Source organism: Bombyx mandarina, chromosome 16 (assembly GCF_030267445.1).
Source record: "Bombyx mandarina strain Sakado chromosome 16, ASM3026744v2".
Lineage (NCBI taxonomy): Eukaryota > Metazoa > Arthropoda > Insecta > Lepidoptera > Bombycidae > Bombyx > Bombyx mandarina.
The window spans coordinates 9,364,763-9,383,347 of NC_143222.1; the positions used below are offsets into that span (position 1 = coordinate 9,364,763).

Here is an 18,585-nt window from a genome sequence, read left to right on the forward strand (position 1 = left end):
GTAGGAAAGAGAAAGCTGACTTTCTGTTCAATATCAAACTCAAACTCGCCTATTAAAGACGAAGGAGCCATGCTACCAAGCATACCTGGACGTTATAGATCGAACGGGCTAGATTGCACCCTGCCATAGTATTGAAAATATGCCCCCTGGTTTGATTCTGCGCTAACGCGTTTGTATCGCCTCTCAGCACTAAACAGAGTTCAGTCTTAATGGAACATCGCTCATGTCCACGCCATCTTTAAAAAGCGTGACTGGTCGGAAACCTCGGGTTCCAGGCTTATCGCGATAATTTCATTGCTTTTAATAGGCATCACCTGGGAGGAGACGGTATATGATGGAAAGAACGAATAATAATTACGTGTCTCCTGGAGTATTTGAACTCCAGCTGATCAGTGGCCGACAGTACGATTTCTTAGCTAACTTTTTTTACTGTCATTGGGTGTCTATGTACGCATCACCCAGCTTATTTCTACAGCAAGACTTTGCTGATTGGAGGATGAGAAAACCGTTATACTATACAATTGAAACTCAGACCTTATGTCTCAAAATCGGTAGCGGCATCAAGATCTCAAGGGGCTCTGATAACTACTTAAAACCAGGTGGGCCGTGAACTCGTTCACTTATCTAAGCAATGAAGAAACAAAACAGCAATCCCAATAAATATCATAGATTAAACACAAATAATTAAATCAGTAGTTGTTATATTATGTCAAGGACTTTTTGGCGGGAATGCGAAACTTGTGAATTGTTATTTTTTTGTATATTTAGTGTTTCTTCAGGTTTAAATATGTAATAACGGTGGTTTAATAACTGTTTAATGTCTGTTAAAGTGCACAAATGTGGGAAAATGACACAAAGCCACTGAATGAAGCTCCTTGGGATCTTCCAAAAAGGCTACTGAAATAGTCTCAGCAAATAACACCATTTTACTAAAATTATATTTCATCCCATATCATCTTAACGCATTTCATTTCATTTAATTTCGTAAATTAATTAATGTTTCAAATTAATTAACTTCATTTCATTTCGCTCAATAACATTTTTCATAAAAAGAATATACAAAAGATTAGGCTGTATGGTATAATACTTTTGCCTTTTCAGTTGGAAAAATAGAACTCCTCACTGTCATGTGTCTAATCATTGGAAATTGCATAGATAATACACAAATGTAAATGCAACATGAACTCGTGCTCCATGTGGAAAGTTTAGTAATTTAGTTTAGTTTGAATTGTTCAATTTAACTCAAAATGAAAGACGAAAGTGAAGAGAACAAGCCTCAAACGCAGGCCAAAGTAACTTCTTTTGTGCTAGAATCGTTTGATTTACTTAAAGCTGCGAAAGACGATGCTAGATTAACAGGAGGTACCAAAATTATAACACAGTTGCAAGACAATGAGGTTAGTTTTTTGTTATTTTCACCAAATTAGTGAAATTTACTTGTTTTGTAACCATTTTAAAAGTAATGTGTTAATGAAATAATCACCTTTGTTTGGACAGAATGAAAAAGACGTACAATATGTATTGAAAAGGCTTGTTCGAAGCTTAGGCGCGAATGTACCGGATATGAGGACGGGATATTTCGCCACCCTGGTCGCATTGCTAACAAAATTCGATCAAATCACCGTAACAAAGCTCCTGGAACTAGTGAAAAAAGAATTGCACGCTAATGGCTCTTCAAAAAGTGTGAGTACACTAGTGCATCCAAAATGCATTCAGTAAATCCAAAATTAAATCCTTTGAAAGCAACAGCACGCAATATTCATCAGTTTAAATAATACTTTAAATGATGGTTTCAAATGCTTTTAAATTATTGAAAATTTCTCTTAAGCCTGTCTTCTGTAAAACCCAAAAGTCTTATATCCGTATATTCTGTCTGGTTGTGTTATGAAATATGCTTCACCTACAAGACCAGATTATTTCTAAAACTTTGAGCCAACACTGAAATTAACCAAAAATAATGTTTGAAACAAACAATACGAAAATACCACCAGTTTCAGTTCAATGGTCAAGCTCAAGTTTACTATGTGCTTAATTAAAAAAGTCGAATTTACATATCTAGAAATTTTATACCACATATTTCTAAAGAAAATTATAATAATGAATAATTTAAAATTTTGTTATTACTAAATCTATATATGAGTCGTCTATTATCAAAGGTGGCAATCTGTGCATTTGGACAAAAAAAATTTATTGATATGTCAATACAGATTGATTGAATATAATCGTCTCCTTCAAAGAATACGGTTCAAAACCTGCATTAAATAAAGGTTAATAGTTAACCTGTTATTTATCTAAGATGTCGTTCCGAAGAGTTTTGTGACTGCCAATGGAATACAAAGTCAATAATTCGTTTTTCTGCTTTACCAATCATTGTCCAAAAGTCAGATTGCCGGCTTTGATAATAGTCGACTCATATATAAAAATAATTGCTGTTCGTTAGTCTCTCTAAAACTTGAGAACGGCTAGACCAATTTGGTTAATTTTGGTCCTGAATTATTTGTGGAAGTCCAGAGAAGGTTTAAAAGGTTAACAAATATGGAAATGCTCAGAATTAAATAAAAATAACAATTTTGTTTTTCCTTTGATGTGTCCCCAGTCGGACGGATTCCTTTTGTTTGTTTTAAGTTTATTTATACAAAAGTTTAGGTCTTTTATTTATCGACTGAGGCACTACGAAATCTGCCGGGTCGACTAGTTGTAAATATATTGATAACCCATGACGTTCTTAATGTTTTAGGAAGTAGGAGATGTCGCTCTGGGACAGATATTAGTGTGTGGAGCTGTTTTCCGATCTGGATTGATAATGAAATGCAAGACTGAAGAACAAGCTGAAATTATTAAGCTCTTAATGAGTGCAAGCAAAAAAAAAACATATTTAAGCACTGTTGCTTATCTTATTTTCCTGGATTTCATCAATGGTGTATGTTTCATTTTTTTGCATATTAATTTGTTTTCATTATTGTACTTGTTCAACATTTTAAACATTAATTTGCGTCATTAATAAAAATCATATTGCAGTAACGAGAGCTCTTAACTAATACATACTTTTGTTAAATACAATACTTTTGTTAAAACTCTGAGATTATAAGAAAACTAGTAAAAGTTTGTAACAATGTACACTTTAATAATATATTATAGTTTATTTTAAACACTTTAATAATCTACCAAGAATCATTTAAATACAAACAAGGGGATGATGGGATGAATCTAATATTTAATTTCATATTTAAGCTTAATCGTATTTAATTTTTCAACAATATGCACAGCTGGCAAAATTACATTGTCTCAGCAATTTCAAATTCAAACTTGTACTTGTGCATCTTAATTTATTAGTTTTAACAAATGACAGTTTTCACACTACTTTTTTCGGTTTTTTAAGAACCACTGCTTAAATGTTAATCTAGGTATTTAACAGTGCTTATTGTTTCAGGATTAGTCTTCCTGAATATTATAAATAAGTTAGTTTTCTTAATACTTAATACTAGGTAGATTACTGTATTTTTACTGGTGGTAGGACTCCTGTGAGTCCGCGCGGGTGGATACCACCACCCTGCCTATTTCTGCCGTGAAACAGTAATGAGTTTCGGTTTGAAGGGTGGGGCAGCCGTTGTAACTAAACTTGAGACCTTAGAACTTATATCTTAAGGTGGGTGGCTATTGCCGAACGTCGGGGTCCCGACATGGTGGTGCGCCGCCTCTACACGGGGTGGTGCGGTCAATGGCACTGTACGGGGCTCCCGTATGGTGCCACGCCCTGACCTGTGACAACGTCGCAGCGTTGCGACGTCCGCAGCGCGCGATTGCGGTCAGGGCGGTTCGTGGGTACCGCACCGTCTCGTTCGAGGCGGCGTGCGCGCTCGCCGGGACGCCTCCCTGGGAGGAAGCGGAGGCGCTCGCTGCGGATTACACGTGGCGATGTGATCTCCGCTCCAGGGGGAGCCGCGTCCCGGCGCGGCGGAAGTTCGAGCGCGGAACCTTCAATCTCGGCGTGCCGTGCTCGAGGCGTGGTCTCGCCGCCTGGCGGACCCCACCTACGGGCGACGGACCGTCGAGGCGATCCGCCCGGTCCTCTCGGACTGGGTGAATCGCGACCGAGGACGTCTCACCTTCCGAGCGACGCAGGTGCTCACGGGACACGGCTGTTTCGGTCGCTACCTGCACCTCGTTGCCCGGAGGGAGCCGACGCCGAAGTGCCACCACTGCAGTGGCTGCAACGAGGACACGGCGGAGCACACGCTCGCGTACTGCCCTGCTTTTGCGGAGCAGCGCCGCGTCCTCGTTGCAAAAATAGGACCGGACTTGTCGCTTCCGACCGTCGTGGCTGCGATGCTCGGCAGCGATGAGTCCTGGCAGGCGATGCTTGACTTCTGCGAGTCCACCATCTCGCAGAAGGAGGCGGAGGAACGGGAGAGGGAGAACTCTTCCTCCCTCTCGGCGCCGTGCCGCCGCCGTCGAGCCGGGGGTCGGAGGAGGGCGTTTGTCCAGCTCCGGCCCCTATGAGGAGGCAGTCTCCTCCCGGTGATGGTCACGGGGCGACCTAAGGGGGTTGAGACTGCGCCGCACGCTACCGTCACTATAGCGCGCTGGCACCAGGAGGACGGGACGACGCGTCGGCGGCTGCGGATTGCGATGCGGTCCGCATTTTCGTCGTCGCTGTCGTCCCTGAACATACTGTGGAAGAGCAACCCGGTCGGCGGTGTATCGCGTTCCGACCCGGCAGGCTGGTTCTCGCCCAGCGGGGTATCCCGGAACACCAGCGGCATCGCCCGGGCGTCCTCGGGGTGGCGCCGCGTGTCTGGTTGTAATGTTGACCGCGGGAACCCCCTACTCTGACCGGGTTTTGACCCCGGACGGAGATCGGACGCCGGGTGTAAGAGTGCAGGGGAGTCGTTTAGTGGGTGGGCCCTAAATTCCTTGGGCCCGCGGTCTGCTCTCAACACCTGCAGATCGTTGAGTCTCACATACCCCGCGCGCCCCCTAGGCGCGGGGACCTCGTAGGAGGTTCGGCTCTCGGCCCGAAAAAAAAAAAAAAGGGTGGCGCATTTACGTTTTGGATGTCTATGGGCTCCAGTACCACTTAACATCAGGCGGGCTGTGAGCTCGTCCACCCATCTAAGCAATAAAAGAAAATTTTAAAAATTAAACAATGTTTATAATTAATTTCAGCTGGTACATCAGTGTTAGCTGTTTAAATTTTTGTATAAATTTTGGCAAACAAGCAATTAATTTTTCAAACAAGACTTGTATATAGTTCACAGTGATATGCAGCAGTTTAGCTGTGGCCCTGGCATTACTGATATCTATGAGCAACACTAACCACTCACCGTATTCATCATTGTTATTTGATGAATACGGTGAGTGGTGGTTAGTATTGCCATGAAAGTACAGGATGCATACATGATATGAAATTGTTCTACAAATATCCTTTTTCTCTTTTTTCAGTTAGATGTTGAAAATTTCACCTCAATTGTTTGGTCAAACATAAAACAAGATTTCAAGAAAGAATTATCCGAACATACTCTCGACTCTCTATACTTTCTTATGGTTGCAAACAAAAAGTTTCCAGATGTAGTAAAACTCAGGAAATTAATTGGCACTTCTGAAATACTGTGTGAAGATAATATCCAACCAGTATGTGAGAAACTAATGGTATGTACACTAAGATTTAAATAGTTCATTCAAAAATTTAATTAATTTATAATTTGTTTTGTAGTATTTTCTACAGTTTTTTTAAATTGTCGACATAATTTATTTGTGCCACATACCATCTGGCTTTGGAATGAGCACCCCTCTATGGTGTTTTCCGAGCACTATGACATGTCCTTGTTCAAACGAGGCTTGTGGCGAGAGTATTAAATGATAAGTAGCGGCTTGGCTCTGCCCCAGGCAATGCTGACGTCCATGAGCGATGGTAACCATTCACGATCAAGTGGACTGCATACACGTCTGCCTACAAGACCAATAAAAAAAACTACTTTAAAATCATAATCTGGGGCTTTTATTTTAATTTTGTTATTTACAGTTTTCATGATAACAAATAATTAAGGTGTATGTTATTCATTATTATGAATAACATAATGACTAGTGCTAACTACTATTTAATTTCCTATATCAAATAATTACCTTGAGATTAACGACATAACTAATTTTAATTATTGGATGTGTTTCATATAGAAAGTTGATGATAATTTTGATTTATTTCCTGTATTGAAATTTTTTTTTCAGACCGGTGTTGATTTTTCTTCACTGAACCATCCTATCTACAAAGAGATAGGAGCACAAATAGCAAACTCACCACATCTGCAACTTTTCTGGTTATCGGGTATTGACAGTCAACTCACAAAACACAATCGTAACAGAGAACTGGTCGCTGTTAACATACTAACTACGATATTCAACAACATTGAAAAAAATTATAAGGTCTTACCAGAATTGATAAGTCGCAATTTCTTCAAACTTTTTATTGATTGGTTCAAAGGCTTGCAGACAGCTAGTAAAATAAGAAACAAAAAGGACAATGAGGATGACAATAAAATTATGATTAAGAAACAAAAAGAACTTCTGAATTCACTCTCAAAGGCATTGAAGTCTGAGGAAGTTGATGGAAAAATAAGAGTTGAAATATTAAAGAAACTACTTTTCAATCCTGGAGAGATGAATTTCATTGAGATAACAGGCACCTCTGTGGTTAAAATCATTATCTCTGATTTAGACAAGGATGGTGTTAAAAAAATGGCCAAGCTATTCAAAGGAGTCTTATTGAATTCTTCAAAGAAATTCATCAGGGAAGGTACAGAGAGAATCTGGTATAATAATGAAAGGGTGAAAGCAGCTGAAATGCTATCTTATTAGTAAGTCACGAGGTAGTTAAAGACGACGTAGATTTTAAATTAACATACATGAAACTGCTCATGTGTTTTGGCTTCTTCAAAATTGGTGGTGATGAAAATGTTGCTATCAGTATAGATTTATCAGGTAATTATTATTTTAATGTATTTCAACATTTTCTGAAGTTCCCACAGATTACAGACATAACTTAAACTTTGCATAACATACATTTACAGTATAATTGACCAAACATAATCATTGTAAAAGTTTATAGATTTCCACACCTGAAAACATCCATAGAAATATTTGGATCGGACCACATAAGATTCTCACTTTGATAATTAAAATTTAATTAAACAACCTAATAAAAACTTTTTTTTTTCAGTGGCAATAAAATCCTGTTTCTATCGTTGCTTCACATCCCGATTCTCAAACGTCGATAACTTAGTCTCTGTATTATCATCACTTTGTGACTTCATCCGAAATTTACTTGAAAAAGAACAAATACGCTCTAAACTCGAAAAACAGTTTCCCGAAGAAAATATGGAATGCTGGAAAATGCTAATGGAGGTCTGCTCGAATATAGAAAAGAATAACTCAAAGTCCAAAGTAGAGAATGTATTTCTTATCTTACTCTATCAACTCGGTTTGTTTCTATTTTCCGAACCTACACATGTAAAAATTGCAACAAGTTCTATAAAGGAATTAAGGAGTTGTTATGAACACTACAAAAAAGGTAAAAAGAAAAAGAAAGTTATGAAGGATACTGACATTAATGGGAATCTAGAGTGGATTGAAGTTTTAGTGGAAGTTTTGCTATCGATACTGTCAGCTGAGTCAAGTGTACTGAGATCAGTAGTACAGTGCGTATTTAGGCTTTTATGGGAGTATTTAACACCATCAGCTATCGAACAGATTGTATCCGTGTTAGACCCCGAAAGTGAATCTAATCCATTGACTCAGGATAGCGAATCTGAACCCGAAGAATCAGATGGAGAGGAGAACGTTGAAGAAAACAGTGACGATGAAAGTGATAGTGAAGTAGACGAAGAAAATGATGAGGAGGAAATGAAAACGCCAAATCAATTACGGATGGCAGTTCAAAAAGCATTAGGAGCAGCCGCCACAAGCTCTGATACGGAAAGCGTGGACGCAGATATGCTCGATGAAGAAGAAGGCAAGAAATTAGACGAAGCTCTCGCGGAAGCATTCAAACAATACCAGCAAGGTAAAACAAAGAAAACAAAAAAGGACCGTAAAGATAAAAAAGCGCTTTCAGACTTTCGAATACGCGTCTTAGACTTGATAGATATCTATTTGGAGAAGGACCCATCTATGGATATTTGTCTAGCGATGATTGCGCCGTTGACAAGATGCCTCGAATTTTGCTTACAGGACAACCAGTTGAGTGAGCTCGAAAACCGCGTAAGGAAAACTATTAAGAATCTGACGAAAATAAGGAAGTTTTCTTCGACAAATGATGTTACTGCAGAAATACTCAGCGACTATCTGAGATCGGTAATGGATAAAGGGGAAAGATCCCACTTTATGTATCAAGCTTTAGGTGATGTTGTAACATACTTTGTGACGTTTATAATACATTGCTCACAAAAAATCGAAAGCAGTAGTTTAAAGTCACCGAAAAAGCTTAAAACATCTCCCATCATGGAACTGCTAAAGGAAGCAACACAAAACTACTTCCAGAACCGCAGTTGCTTGTTACCAATCATTCTGTTTCATAACGTTCTACAAATGGAATGGGAAGGAATTTATGAGTTAGCCCCGATCGTAATCGAGAATGTGTTCAATCCCGAAGTTAGACAGTTCCGGCGCAACGAGGGATTGGAACTTTTGGCGGGCCTGTATCGAGCCTTGAAGAGAAACAAACCCGAAACGGATAAAGCGCTCGCTTGTCTAGATAATTTGGAAAATAAATTTGATATTACATTAAGAAAAACACTGAAGGGGCAACAGCAATTGGCTGTCAAAAACAATTTCTTCCTATTACTAAAAAAATTGATAAACAGCATGAAAATTTTCCACGAGAGCGGCCATGTTAAATGTAATTTAGATTTTAATACTTTGTTAGAAATCGTAGGTTCTTGTAAGGGTACACTAAAAGCGAGTGAAAATAATAAAAAAGCTAATGCGACTAACCAAAATAGTAAAAATGGTGAAATCGCGAGTAAGCAGCCTAAAAAAAATTTAAAGAATAATATAAAAAACAAAAGAAAACTAGAACACATGAACGGACACGCTGATGCGCACGGAAAGAAAAAACGAAGAGATTCTGAACACGTTGATTTGTAAAATATTTTTTGTATAATTTATCATTTTCACAATGAATATAATTATTTTACATAATTAAAATATTTCGTCTTTCTTTCTTTCCTTTAGTTTAGTAAAATATTAACTCAAAATATGCATTCAAACTTTGACTAAGTTTGGATATAAGTTATTCAAACATAATTTATTTAAAACCAAAGCTAGTATACATACATACATAGCGACATCTATAAAAAAAGGTTATTACACTCTGTGAAACGCTCAATAGGTGGCGTTATAAATATCCGCTCTGAGTTACTAGACCAAATAAAGTTATTAGAAGATTGAACACATGAAATACCATTGTTTTGGATAAAATATTTCTTAGTTTTTAAGGGCATGCACTTTGTGACAGTTAAGGGACTCAGTAACTAGACTAGACTCTAATACTCTTAAGCTTTGAACAATAGCTTCATTTCTTTGCCTCCTTAAAAATTACAGAAAATTTTGACTAATTTCATCGCATTATTTAAACCTAATCAACAGAATTGTCGTAATCAATATGAAGTTAGGCGTGTAGAAAGGCTCAAACGAAACGATATGTTTTCTTAAATTTACTAACTTCTTATGACATATACAATACAAAGCATTTACCAGAGCTCAAGAGTTTTTACGTTACTTAGATAGTAAAAAACAATATTGAAAGAATAATAAAATTATATTTTAGCTGTAAACCAAACCATATAATTAAGATTAATCAGTGACAGTAGAATGACACAGAAGATATATGGCAACACAAAATCAACCGGAAGTAAGTAGTAACTCATATGTTTCACAACCTGCTCAAAACTCTGCCAGCCATCTTTTGTCGAAAAATCATTTGTTTCGTGTCTTCAGGGTAAATTTCACAATTGTAATTAATGTCAGAGCCACAGTCTTCGCTTTTATTAAAAAAGCAATTAGCTGGTAAGTTCTTATTTAACATAAAACTCGTGTATAATATGCCAGTCACCGCGCTAGTCAAGTTCTGAACGAAATTCGTTGACCTTATCGAGTCAAATTTGGTAACTATTAATTGTAGTATTTAACGCATTTATAGATTATATTTCAGGTCTAATGGTGTTAGGTTAATTAATGAGGAATAAACCTGCAAAATAAAATCAATATCCGTTGCGATGACAGGTACACTTTGCCAAAGTCAAACTGTAGATCGAGTGTATTTACGATTTGGATTTGGCAAAGGTTCACATTACTCGCGAACACAATGCGGTTAAATGTCCATAATCTTCCGATCTGTGCTTTGTCGTTTGTAAAATGAGTCTCTTTTATTTTTTTATTTATTTCAGAACTGAACAAAAACCCAGTAGAAGGCTTTTCTGCTGGCTTAATAGATGACAATGATATATACAAATGGGAAGTTCTCATTATTGGTCCCCCAGACACACTATAGTGAGTAAATACCCAAGTTATATATAGTTCAAAGCTATATCTCTCAGTAATCACTATTACTAATTGTTTGCATATTGTAATGTTTATAAAAATGCTGGTGGTATGGCCTTTAAGATGTCTAGATGTGTATCATCCTGCATATTTCTTCAAAGAAGCTTCAAGTTCTTCAGTTCTGATGGTTCAAGGCAGGTGGCAACATTCACATTGTGATGTCTAAAGACTCCTGTAACCACCATACGGGCTGCAAGTTTTTTAACCATCTATTTAATAAAGAAAAGTATTAAATTATGAGACATGTTGTTTATTCTTATAAAAATAATTTTCAGCGAGGGAGGTTTCTTTAAAGCACATTTAAATTTTCCCAAGGAATATCCTTTGAGACCACCCCGGATGAAATTTGTGACTGAAATATGGCATCCAAATAGTGAGTACGATGATGTTTTTTTTAGTTAATAATAGTAGAGTATTCTTAACATTTCAAGTTTAGATTACTTTTATATTGACTTAAAGTTAAACCCATTAAGTTTGTTTTGCAAGTGCTTATCATAAATTAGATGTCTAAGTATTCTTTGTTTTGTTTTGAATTTGCATCTTTTTCACTGAATTAGAAAAATATAGCCTTACTGTAAAGTGCTTAACTCATTAAAATCTAAGGGTAATTTGATTTGGTACAAATTCATTATGATTACAGCTAATAAATATTGTATAGAAAATTAATATGAAAACTACAGTATTTATAATTGGAACGAAGTTCCTTATCGCGCGTTGTGAAAGGGGGCTAGATGGAAAAAATTCTTACGAAAAGATGTCACGACACTTTTTAGATCCATCATTCTGACCAATCAAGGTGTAGGCGCTTATCGCGTGACATTGCTCGTATCCGATTGGTCCGCGTAATGAGTACAGTTTCTCGAGATAGCGTTTCGACAATAGTAATTTAGTTCATAGTATTGTCTTTTTCTTCTCAATAATGCCGTAATTTATTATTATATCTTAAAAAAAAATTACAATTCCTTCACTAATTAATCGAAAGGAACTTCGTTCCATCCGGGTGTCCCTTGACACCTCTGAAGTTTTTATTGAACATATTGTTCATCCAAACGAATCTGTACTGTCCTGACTATTTCTGTTTCAAAGCAGTGTCATACAATACAATTGAGACTGACTTGATGTCTAAAACTGGATAATGACATTTACAAAATGGGATCTTCACTCTGGTAACTATATATAACTATAACACCAGGTGGACCATTACACAATTGACTCATATATCCAATAAATAAATAAAGAGTTTAATAAAAAAGCAAAGGTGAACTTCTTAGTACCATGGATTTACTATGTGGGTGCCTTCTATTATATTGTAGAGAGGAATTTATGGTGCAGGTTTAAGGAGTCCCTACAAATGTGGATTACACTCGAATTATTTATGTAATTAATGTAATGAAAATATGACTTTCAGTTGATAAAAATGGTGATGTCTGCATATCAATACTCCACGAGCCAGGTGATGACAAATGGGGTTATGAAAAAGCTTCAGAACGATGGTTACCTGTGCACACAGTTGAGACTATACTGATCAGTGTCATTTCAATGCTTGCTGATCCAAATGACGAGAGTCCCGCTAATGTTGATGCTGCAGTAAGTGGTTTTTTTTTTTGCACGTACAATGTTTTCATTTTAATTCAATAATTTCATTGTAGTTGTAAATGTTTTTGTTACAGAATATTATATTATATATTACTTAACCTATTAAATGCATTTGTAGCAATTTATATAGCTTAGAGCAGGCAGAACATGATGCTAATATACCAAATAGTTGATAGGCAAACTGTTTTCTGCATAATATTTTTTTTAATGTTTTGAATATCATAATTGATTTGACAGTTGAAATCAGTTTTTATTAGAAAAATATGTGGTAATGTCCAAAATTAAAACTGATATTTCAGTTCGCTTTCTTTAATTGAATTTAATAATTTAATTCATTAATGAATGAACTCATGAATGAAATTTAATTCATTAATATTTAAAAATTAATATCATTTTAAAGTTTCAGACACACATTTGTATATCATTAGGGAATTAAGCAGGTAGCGATTACTAACATATTATTTAAACACATCACACACAAAGACACTACTTTTGTACTAAGAGAGGCATAATATAATCTGCCCTAACTAGATATCTTTACTATTCTCGATCATTATTTTTCTGAAGTATACCTTAAAATTTTGGATATGTATATTTTTTGAACTCTTGGTTTCCCTAATAAAGAAATAAAATATTTATCAATACAAAGTTGTACTTTTATCTATCAAATATAAAATGCTTCTATAGGAATAATTTGTATTATGTAGATAGTTGATTTAACTAACTAACTCTCTTGTACAAACCTTTTTTTTTATTGCTTAGATGGGTAGACGACTCACAGCCCATCTGGTGTTAACCTAGCAATGCTCAGAAACAAATTATGCATAAGCAAGATATAAGCCAGGCAAAATTCAAATTGAATCTTAGTACAATTATTCAAACTGATAGAGAATAGAAACTGTTCTATAAATATAGAATCTGAACATTTAATATGTGGGCGTACATACCTTTACGCACATTGAATTTGAATGTTATTTTTAAACAGTGACACTATGCTTTTTGTTGTGATTATAAGGAACATTACAAATATACTGATTTATCAAAACTGTCCATACCCCACCCATTGTACAGTTATGACTATGCCACACCTCTGCAGAACCAATGATAAGTGTAAAGTTTCAACTCACAATATATAATGATTTTTGAACACAGAAGTAGAATAATGAAAGAAAATTAGAAAAATTGATTTTAATATTTGCTCTATTGAGAAGGTTATAATTAATAAATTGTTGTTTTGAAGTATTGAAGTATAAATTAAGTATTTTGGTTCATCTTTTCAAAGAAATAATAAATCTTTCATATGTAAACATCACATTTATCTAATATACTTTATATATTATTAAAAAACCTTGTTCATCATCATTTCTTCAATTGTGTTGGAGTGACATACTGTATTGTAAGCTACAGAAGTAATTACTTCCACTTAGTTTGTGCATGTAGATGTATTTGTGTAGAACTAATCACCTAACCATTGTTTGATTCCACAGAAAGAATGGAGAGAACGATATTCGGAATTCAAAAAGAAAGTTGCCAGATGTGTTAGGAAAAGTCAAGAAGATTGCTTCTAGGAGCAAAAGGATATTTAGAAAAGAATATATATATTGCTGAAAAAGGGCCATTGTGACACCGGCAAACATTTTACTACAAACACTGAAAAACGTTATACATTTGGCATCGCCGTACGCATCCCCTTACACCAAATCCGCACACGTCCACAGCTGATGTGTTTGCTTATTCTGTTTCATTTTTGCAGAAAGAGTGGAGAGAATCCTATTCGGAGTTTAAAAGGAAAGTAGCACAGTGTGTGAGAAAGAGCCAAGAGGATTGTTCCTAATAACAGTGCCCTTTTTCATAATTTGTTTGGATTGTGAGAGTGATTGGTGAGATGTGGTTAGGACGCTGAGCGGACGCCCCCGCCTGGCCCAGAGACTATATTCAAATTGATTTAAAATAAATACTTATAATAATGAGATGGTATCGCTGCCGTATTTTATAAATAAAATAGAATTGAAGGTCTTTTTTTCATCTTTTTTAAGACATGTTAGTTAGCAATTGTTATAATGATGAAATGTGTAAGGTAATTTTATAGAAAAATAAATCTGCATTTTTTTCTTCGTAATCCCCCCCTATATTGTCTGCTTTGAAGTATGATCTCTATATGATAAAAACCAAATTTCAAAATGTTTTTTTATGTATTCAAAGTATGAAAATAGCAGCTTTAAAGAATGTGCATAATACATTTAAATTATTGGTTACTGAAGAGCTTGTATTCAATAATCATTGTTCGTGCTTTACGAACCCAAATTAATGTAGTGCTGATTTTATAATCCACATGAATACCTAATACTTTCATTAAATAAAAACTACTTTCTGTAAAAATTGTATCAATTTCACTTTGCCTTAATGCAATGAAGTAGGTTTTTTTAAATCATTAAGCTTTTGAGTTTTGTATCTTGTTTCAAAGAGTTGAGATGGTGTCTTAAACATACGCTTTATATAAAATCAATACATATTGTTACCGAGATAAATACATATATAGTGAGAAATGCATAGTGATGAACCCCTATTTTGGTCTACATCATGATCGTTGATTTGTAATGTGTGTATACTGTTTCTCTGTATGTATATTTTTTGCTATAAAATCAATGCAGTGAACTCTATATTTTATTTGAATCCTTTTATGCCTTTAAGAAAACATAAAAAATATAAATCATATTATTTTGTGGGGAGATCTCTAATCAAAATTATTAACCAGACATCAGCCATAATCTTTGAAGTGGTTTATGATCCTCCCAACAAATGTAATAAGACCATATTGCTGAAAATTAGATAAGATAATATTGATGAAAATTGGGAATATCTTAATTTTTTTAATCTGCTTTCAAACAACTTTAAAAAACCTTATTTTTTTATTCACTGTCTGAATTCTCAGCTAAAATGACACCTTGAATACTTTTTGGATCAAAAGTACTTTCAAAACATCTCTTAAATACTGATTTTATCTTAGTCCTTGAAGTTGGAGATGCTGGAATAACATTATCAAAGTCTATTTGTTCTTTAACATTATCTAAATTATCACTAGCTTTATGATTTATATCATCAGGGATATCAACAAAATTAAATAGATGAGAGTCCTCTTCTAAGCACTTAGAAAATTCAACATCTATATGCCGTTTCTTTTTTACTGAACCTTGAGTATTACATGTATCTTTTCTTTTATTTCTTTCCTTTGTGGTAGTGCCCTGTGTTGATGTTGCTTGTGTTGCATTGTCTGGTTTAGATGTTGCTAATACAAAATGTGCTTCAAAAATAGTTCCATTATGGACTATGAATACAGCTGGACGACCTGTAGTCTCAAAATGCAGTTGCAACGGCAAATTTAATGCTTCAGCAAACGCAAGTAGGGCTCTGAACTCTTTTAATGTAAATGTTATAGTGGTTTCCTCTCCTATGATGTAGTTGTCAAATTCGGCAGGATCTAAGCTTACATGTGTTCGAATTATTTTTGTCAGATCCATATTACTATCTATATAATTTTTTATTACCAGTGACTTAGTTGTGGCCTCGAGTGTCACTTGGTCATCAGAGGTTTGGAAGCTGTTGAGTGTTTCGTTTAGTATTCTTTGAGGTGAAGTAATTCTGAAAAATATTTCATTACAATCTAACAGTGATAAAAATAAATTAATATTTTATTTTGGTTACAATTTTTACCTGTTTGGTACTGTATCTTTAGTGTACACAGCCTGCATCGCTTTACAGTCTAATATTGATACAAAATGTGTCTTAACTATACCATGCTTGCACTTCAAACAAAATATTAACTTGCAAGATTCTGGATCTAATTTCATTTCCAAACTTTCTACCTGTTTATCAATGTGAGCTGGAGATTTAAAGGCGTTTAAAGCAGACTTCATCGATATTTTGCATTTCAGACCTTCGTTATCTTCAGTCGAGTAATAATTGTAGTTAAAATATGAAAAGAAGTTTTTGTTAAATTTAATCATCGCATAGGCGGATTCGGCTGCATTCAATGTTCTCAATAATATACAGTCAGGTAATGACTCCAGATATAATTCATCTCCAAATCGAGCTAAGGCATGTACTGTTCTCGCTAAAACTAAAATTATATAAAAATTATATTTGTTTCCGAGCCAGCATAATTTCAGTATTGATAACACACACTTTATACCTTACTTTATATTACCTTTAACATTAGGCCCCGGAACGTGACACTTCATTGTTATGTTGACTTCCTCAGAAAGTTAACTAAAATCTACTTTAAATTCATTTCTAGGCTTTAAAATCAATCATAAGGATTACTTATGTTTTTTTTATAAATTTTTGTCTAATTTCCTGATCCTGACCTACTGAGATACCAGGTATTAATAGGATGATACGAGTGACAGATATTTGACAGTTCTCGTGATGCGACGATAATTTAATGATCCAAATGATCCAAAGAAAATTCATCCACATGATTATTTTAAAAATTGGACTGTAAATATTTATGAACTATTCTACATATTGATAGTTTGACTATTGATGGTTTGACTATACAGAAATATTTTGTATTTAGTACCATTGTAACAAAATCAATAAAGAGAAAATTTTGATTTATTTATTATTGTTTAATAATAAATTACCTATTTTATAATACCCTATGGTTATATTAAACAACAGATACAAAGTAGAAATAAACAAACCATCCTCTTTTTTATTGTGTATTAGGGTGAATGATAATCACATAAAATCTATTGTGAAATTATGGTATGCATGTATATATAAAGTATTTTAAAAGACGGTTTTTTAATATTTATCTTGTCACAATAGCAATAGGCAGGACTTTCGAATCATAATTACAGTTAGTTATCGCTAAGTGAGTACTCGCTCAATCTTATCGCAGTACTGCATTTATTGTATGAAACAAAAGATATTTAGAAAACTGAGTCATTATGGTAGTTGAAATGATTGTATACCCACTACTCGTGGAACCACTATTTGACTTGAAATAGTCTATTCAATAACATCTCGATTAATTAATTTGATGAATGAACAATGTTGCGCCCAATTCAATCGACTATTGATATCGATCGATGTCTCGAAATGAACAGTTCCGTTATTTATTTTCGACAGTAGGTATGTGGATGGTAATACTGAATATAGAACAGTTTGAAGTATGTGCACCTGACGACTTACAACAGACCGTTATTCGTGGCCCTACTCGGTGATCTACTAACTGTATAAAATAAACGCTCCACAGACTACTAAGAGAATTTTTGTTATTAATGAACTTGATTTGTCCGTGAATGCACTAAGTGAGGTTGTGTTTTACTGTTTAGCTGGATTTAATTAAAATAAATGCCGCGGAGAAAGTTTGAAACGAAACTAAAAAACCTATCTCGTTTTCAGTTCCTAATAATTTTAATTTTAGTGAATTAAATATTGTAGAACATTTTTTCGTACAGTAAGGTGAAGTGCGAACAATGAAATTAAGCCGTAAGTATATAAACGAATAACATTGTGCTGAATATATTTAATAGATAGAAAATATAAATTAATTTAAATAATAAAAAAAATATTTCTTTAGATTTTTGGGCAAACTTGCGCGCCACCTGATGCTATGTGGGTACGGAGACCATATTCGTCGCACGAATGCCACTGCCCATCTTGAGACATGAGGTCGAAGCGGCTATTCCACCCTCATATCTTCATGGTAGTAAAAAATATTAAAATTGTGGTATTCGGGCGAGTTTTCTGTCCAATATCACCAGTAAATGAATAATGAATTTTTGATAACGTACTTACTTACGCAAAATTTATAAATTTGAAAAGTTCGATTTATATTACTCGATTCCATTCGTGGAAGCTATTAAGGAAAATTAAAGTTTAGCTACCACATTACCGATTCGTGATTGTGTAACATAAAGTTTGTGTTAAATATTACCTTTATTAATCTCCGGACGACCTGTTCATTAAATAGATTAGTTAATAATCTTACATTAGTGGAATATAATGGTGCTTTTAGGTACCTCAAGCACCGGTCATCGTTCTCGTCGAACCCGCTTGTGACGAAGGGCTCGACGAGTAAATTAACCCACTGACACAGCTCACTGAGTTTCTCGCCGGATCTTCTCAGTGGATCGAGTTTCCGATCCGCTGGTAGATTCTGCACGGCACCTATAGGGTTCGTGTTAGCAACGTCGTCAGGTTTGAGGCCCGTGAGCTCACCTACTAGTTAAGGTTACGCTGAAATAGCCTCTCAAGGCTATCAGATTAGGTAGGGAAAAAAAACAACGCATTTCGTTAAGTAGAACAAAAAGGTATGACTAAGTATTTTTTGTGGTTTTTTCAGTATTCTTTATTAAATGCTAAGTAAAAAAACGTTGAAGCCTATTG

General features: G+C 35.1%; 4 protein-coding genes across 7 annotated transcripts in view; 3 read left to right on the forward strand and 1 right to left on the reverse strand.

Annotated features, from left to right (window-relative positions):
- The first annotated feature begins 1,140 nt into the window (after positions 1–1,140).
- Positions 1,141–9,198, forward strand: Mybbp1A (MYB binding protein 1a). The gene is given in 7 exon segments (XM_028180734.2): positions 1,141–1,397; positions 1,498–1,683; positions 2,738–2,920; positions 5,443–5,649; positions 6,226–6,841; positions 6,844–6,975; positions 7,214–9,198. Coding segments are annotated over 7 exon segments (3,399 nt in total). The 5' UTR covers positions 1,141–1,247; the 3' UTR covers positions 9,139–9,198.
- A 651-nt stretch (positions 9,199–9,849) lies between these two features.
- Positions 9,850–14,844, forward strand: Ube2g1 (ubiquitin-conjugating enzyme E2G 1). Of its 3 annotated transcripts, XR_003624902.2 has the most exons (6): positions 9,853–10,059; positions 10,440–10,542; positions 10,869–10,966; positions 12,002–12,180; positions 13,677–13,868; positions 13,943–14,844. XR_003624902.2 is itself a non-coding variant. In XM_028180725.2 (5 exons), the coding sequence occupies exons 1-5, from the start codon at positions 10,014–10,016 to the stop codon at positions 13,755–13,757; spliced, it is 507 nt and encodes a 168-aa protein (XP_028036526.1). In that variant the 5' UTR covers positions 9,850–10,013; the 3' UTR covers positions 13,758–14,844. The 3 variants fall into 3 exon arrangements, 2 of the variants coding, with proteins under 2 accessions (XP_028036526.1, XP_028036528.1); XM_028180725.2 differs by having other exon boundaries at positions 9,850–10,059; positions 13,677–14,844; XM_028180727.2 differs by lacking the exon at positions 13,677–13,868.
- On the reverse strand, positions 14,841–16,593 carry Rad9 (cell cycle checkpoint control protein Rad9). 2 transcript variants are annotated; one of them, XM_028180724.2, is made up of 3 exons: positions 16,394–16,593; positions 15,901–16,306; positions 14,841–15,828 (listed from the first exon to the last, which is right to left on the reverse strand). In XM_028180724.2, exons 1-3 carry the CDS (start codon positions 16,425–16,427, stop codon positions 15,099–15,101), a joined length of 1,170 nt encoding a protein of 389 aa, XP_028036525.2. In that variant the 5' UTR covers positions 16,428–16,593; the 3' UTR covers positions 14,841–15,098. The 2 variants fall into 2 exon arrangements, with proteins under 2 accessions (XP_028036525.2, XP_089590147.1); XM_089734021.1 differs by having other exon boundaries at positions 16,384–16,579.
- Positions 16,594–17,355: 762 nt separating this feature from the next.
- LOC114247711 (uncharacterized) overlaps positions 17,356–18,585 on the forward strand; it is a 38,528-nt gene continuing 37,298 nt past the window's right edge. The window contains exon 1 of the mRNA XM_089734023.1: positions 17,356–17,685. Within this exon, the coding sequence (XP_089590149.1) occupies positions 17,673–17,685 (13 nt within the window). The 5' untranslated portion in view covers positions 17,356–17,672. The remainder of the gene's footprint in view (positions 17,686–18,585) is intronic.